Raw genomic sequence first — 5527 nt, forward strand, 5'->3', positions numbered from 1 at the left:
GATCCCTGGAGCTGATTGCAGAACTAAAAGCTCCAGAGAACTGAGCAGCAGTGGAGGAGTTAATGACCCGGCAGGGCTGTGCAGGAGCGTGAGGTTTGACTGAGTGACAGACAAGAGGAAAGTCAAACACAACAGGCATGTGGTCTGAGAAAGCAGCATCACACACTTCTATCACACACTGTGTTTCAAACTGTTTAAAATAAGATGCATCTATTCCCTTGGGAACAAACAGACTTTGCTTTACAGGTGTTCAACTCAACACTAACTTAGCTGACGCTATCCATCCATCCATTATCTTTACCCGTTTATTCCATTTTGGGTCACGGGGGTCGCAGGTGCCCATGTCCATCAATCACTGTGCGAGGGGCGGGGGACACCCTGGACGGGTCGCAAGTCCATCACAGGGACACAAAGAGACAAACGAGACAAACAACCATTCACTCTCTCACTCACACCTAGGGACAATTTAGAGTTACCAATCAGCCTAACATGCATGTTTTTGGACTGTGGGAGGAAACTGGAGTACCCGGAGAAAACCCACGCAGCACGGAGAGAACATGTAAACTCCACCCAGAAGGCCCCTGGACTGGGGTTTGAACCAAGGACCTGCTCGCTGAGAGGCAGCAGCTCTACCAGTTGCACCACCGTGCTTAGTTGACACTAATGAAAGTGTAATTAAAAAAACTGTTACTGTGCTAACTTCACTGCCAATATGAACTAATTTCCCATGAAACGGACAGTTCGTTTTAATGAGTCTGGGTTCAACTGACCTCGAAGTGAAACATATGCTGAGACTTTAACTTTTATCCCATGAAGATAACACATTTTAAAGAACCCTTTGTTTAAATTACATTTTCTTATCAGGAGATGAACAGCGACACCTTTTGGAGAAACATTGCCTGCTATTAACCCCCAAATGTAATTTTCTGTTTTATCTTCAGAACTGAATGTTTATTTATGAAAATGTCTGTTTAAGTAATCGCTCTTTAAGATAATCAATTGTCTTTTTTCTCTTTTTAAAAGAAGAGTGACTTTTAAAGGCAGACAGAGAAAATGGACTTTAGATGATATAAAACATGAAAGAGTTAGGACCATCCCTCTTCCGAGAGGTGGACTAAAGTCAATCTGTAACACACATACAGTAAAGTTAAGTTTCACTTCTACATCACATCTTCATCACTTCATCAAGCAACTTCTGCTACATGCTTCTGGAGCTCAGAACTGAAGAAACTCAGTTTCTGCATGGAAGAGAAGCATCTTTTCTGCACAGACACAGGAACAAAAGATACAGAAGACACCCTGCAGAACCAGAAGCAGAACCTGGCATTAACCTGCTATTTGTTACCAGAATCATCACACTGTAGAGGAGTGGAAAAATCCCAGCTGACTCCCATATGGACCCTCGTCCCTCTAAGATGACAGGTGAACTTTGAGGAAAAATCAGCCTCTCAGTCACCAGAACATCTGGACTGGTACCATTTTTAAGCAGCTGTTGGACCATTCCTGCCCATGTCATTCTGGTAGGACAAGAGACCTTTAATGCCTTTCTGGTGATCATAAATCACAATAATATTGCTTTATACACACCACAGCTCATTTAGACACAATTTTAACTACTCCACAAACAGAACTAGTCCAAAATCTACCTTTTTAAGCTTCACTGATTTGAATAACCAACTAGACCTTTGATGCAAAGCTATTTCATTATTCATTTGTTTGTTATGCATAATCTTCATCAGATATATCAGATTATTTTTGTAATAAAATACATAAAATCAACTAAATTTGTGATTATTTTGGCATATATGTGTGTATTAACTGATTTGATGCCCTTTAAACACAAGAAAAGAATTCACATTTCAGTTTACATTTAATTTGGGGTTAGAGACTGATTTTTCCTCTAAAAAGAGGTGGTGCCCACTACAAGGTTATTTGCATCATAAGTGCATATCTTATGAGCTTAACTCATAACTGATAATTTACAATCCAACCCCATATCCCTCTACAGTTGCGAGAGGCTGATGACAACCGATTACAACCACACATTCATAGAATGGTCAAATTATCGTATATTTGGCCTTTTTTGGGATTATTGATCGTACATCATACAGAGGGCAAAATTGTCATACAAATACGATAATTATCGTACACCTGGCAACACTGTGTCTACCACTCATATAACATTGTTGAAGCTCCGCCCACTTCCGATTTCTGAGAGAACAGTGGCATCGTCACATTGAATGTTTCAGTTTGGGTTTTATTTACTGTCATCACAGTTGTTCAGGTTTCAAGCAAAAACAAACTCAGATTACCTCCAGTATGAGTACTGAGGAGTAAAAGTACTTTAATTACCACCTGGTACTGCAGTTGATAGTTCAAAGACCTCGGTTCTAACTGAAGTTCTATAGTGACCTAAACTCAGAACCAACTGCTGTAAATTCAACAAAGACTGAAAGGTGATCAATATTCAATAATAATTTATCTTCAGTGACCTGGACCAAGATGGGTCAGAACTGGTTCTGAAATAGATCTGATGGTCATTAATGACAGAGGATAGCATTGATTCAGGACCTGCTGGTTGGTTGTTATTGGTGCTGTAACGATGTGATGACATCATCCGTTTACAGATGTGATGTCATGATGACACCACCTGTTTAGAAACAATGTAATGTTATGATGACATCATCTGTTTGGATTCTGGACGAAGTTGATGGAGTAGGAGCCGCTTGCTGTGTCCTGGTTGACCTGGAAGTTGTTAGTCGAGAGTCCAAACGGCCGCAGAATCATGTTCCCTAGGTCTTTCAGTTTACCTGCACAGGTGAAACACAGCATGAATCAAAGGTTTAGATCAATAATTGTAAGATGATGCGTTCAGGTGCAGTACATACTCATCATTTCCTCTTTCAACTTCTCATTCCTCTCATGAATCTGCTGAGGCAGCCTCTGAGAGAGACAGGTAAGAGAGACGGGTGAGACAGACGTGTCTGTGAATTCAGTTCAGTTTATTTCTGTAGCTCCAACATACGTCGTCTCAGGTCACTGAACCAAAACATTCACATATTACAGAAGACAACTGGTAAAAGTTCTCTGTCTAAGGAAGCAGCAGATTGTATTAAATATTCATTTCGTCACAGTCTCCCATCCTGATCAAGAACAAAGGAAATGGTGGAAAGCAAAAACTCTCTTTAACAGGAAGAAACCTCCAGCAGAACCAGGCCCAGGACGAGCGAGCATCTGTGTCGACTGGCTGGGTTTGAGAGGACAGGAAGTAGGAAAGGCAAAAAACGGGTTAAGAAAAAAATAATTACAAATACAAACAGATAGAGCAAGTAAAGACAGCAGGAGGAAATGTGGTCAGTTTGTCCTCAAGCAGTCTAATACCCCTTTTCCATAGCTTCTCTTCAGAACGGTTCGGCTCGGTATGGTTCCAAGGCTTTTCCACTAACAATTTTTCGTGGAACCGGTCACTTTTTTAGTCCCTTCTTCTCTGGGGTTCCAAGCGAGCCGAGTTGGCACAAAAATATGACGACAGAACACTGTCGGTCACTGATTGGTCAGGGGGCAGTGTCACTGGATCTTTGAGAAACTTTCATAACATCCCGATTTGCCATGTGCAATTACTCGGAACTTGGAGCAGCGACTGGACCTATTTTAAGGATTTTAAAAACAATAATGACAACGTTGTGGTCTAATGCTGAAGTCCAGGCGTTTTTTTGTGTTTGGTGACCGACGACAAAATGAGGCTCATACGGGCTGCCGACCCGTTGAAGGCCAGGGTCCGAGCCCCGGCTTCGCGTGCTCATAAGGGCTGGATTCCAGCGCTGCGGCAGACAGGCAGACTGGGATGGGTCTGGGACGGAGGGTGGAAACGATTTTTAAAAACATTTTACGTATAAAATGTATTTTATTTTTTTAATCAGTGAAGATTTTAAAAATAAATAAACGATGCTGGCTTTATCATGAAATCCTGTTTTCACTTTAATGACTTTATTACATAATCTGTTAAAGTTAACTCAGCTGAAAAATCATAAAAAGACACAAAATTATTGGATCTCTCAGAAATATTTCCCTCAAACATGTTTAATCAGAATCAGAATAAACTTTATTAGCATTGCACCGAGATACAACGAGAACATGTACATGCAGTCGTCCGGAAGATGGACGGAGTGCACGAAGCTGCTGCTCTAAGCGCGGCCTCTCTTATCCTTATCAATGGATGAAGCTTTTGTCCTTGGTTACCCATGACCCAGGAGAAATTTGATAGTCGGCCCGTCTCTGAAGCCGTCGGGGAGTCAGATTCTGATAAACTTGATTCTTGTTTTTCTTCAGGCAGACAGATTACTTTTTCTTCGGCCTTGAATCCATCTGGGCGTTCTGGTTCCAAAATAGCCTAATTGTGGGATTCCATTCCACCAATTCATGCTATGAGTCTCCCTCAAGGTCAAACCCACCATGCTGACAAGTCCCAGAAGCCACAGGTGCCCTGCGATTCTCATAAATCGCCTCCACCTTACGGTTTAGCTCGTAAACCAGATGATTTAGAGTTCCTACAGCACGGACCAAACCTTCACACTGACGCAGAAGCTTTGCCATGGCCAAAACTGCTGCGATGTCTTCTTCAAAAGTCAATAAAACAGAGCCCCGCCGATGCCAAAAAGCAGAGTCCCTGCTAACATAAATCCAAATATGTAAATGTCTTCAACATCCTCCTGAGACAGAACTGAGAGGCACATCAGCTGCCACACTCCCCACGGGTCCATGACGTACCCCACAGTGTGCATCTCAGCTGGACACGCAGATTCTCCAGGACCATGTCGTTTTGTTGAAAAAATCTTATTAATAGAGTTGAACTTCCAGGATACAAGATCCATAATCTTCTTAATTTAAGTTTGGGAGATGTGAACCAGGCACTTCAGACACACAGAGAGCAGAGCAGGAGGAAGGAAAAACAGGGGGAGGAAAGACGGAAGCAGCCACCTTGATCAGAGACAAGGAGGGAACAAAAAAAAGAAGAGATACAGCCTTTAGTTCAACTTTATTTTAACCCACACATGTACAAATCACAAAACAAGAATTACACTTTAAATCAAAGCTAAAATAAAATAATATGTATACAAGAAACAAAACCACATTTCTAAATTGAACAATAAAAGTAGACACCGAGTGCAAATACATCAAATGATGAAGAAAATGTAAAATTTTAAATACAGATGTTTTTGTAGAATCTGGTTCAACAGAGATTTGATGGTGAACTAAAGTTCATTTGGGGGAGTGGTGGCGCAGAGGTTAGAGGAGGTGGGCATGTGATCTGAAGATCGCCGGTTCACGCCCCGGTACCGACAACATCAAAAATGTGGGTGGGGTAGGTGAAGCACCCGCACTTGCCTCCACCCTCATTCGCCCCACTCTGGGCCCACGAGCAAGGTCCTTAACCCCCATCTGCTCCCTAAACAGGTTTCTCTTGAAAATGAGTTCTCATGGCTCAATAAGACTACCTGTATAAATAAAGGGTAAATGAAAAAAAAAA

The 5527-nt window shown here is 41.8% G+C and overlaps 1 protein-coding gene across 1 annotated transcript in view; it reads right to left on the reverse strand.

The window, feature by feature from the left end:
- Positions 1 to 2239: 2239 nt before the first annotated feature.
- The window catches only part of ttc1 (tetratricopeptide repeat domain 1), a gene marked incomplete at its 5' end in the record, with an annotated part of 16438 nt that continues 13150 nt past the window's right edge, over positions 2240 to 5527 (reverse strand). The window contains 2 exon segments of the mRNA XM_037687189.1: positions 2240 to 2810; positions 2889 to 2943. Coding sequence (XP_037543117.1) covers positions 2683 to 2810; positions 2889 to 2943 — 183 coding nt within the window. The 3' untranslated portion in view covers positions 2240 to 2682.

This window comes from Nematolebias whitei, chromosome 14, assembly GCF_014905685.2.
Source record: "Nematolebias whitei isolate Nwh7 chromosome 14, NemWhi1, whole genome shotgun sequence".
NCBI lineage: Eukaryota > Metazoa > Chordata > Actinopteri > Cyprinodontiformes > Rivulidae > Nematolebias > Nematolebias whitei.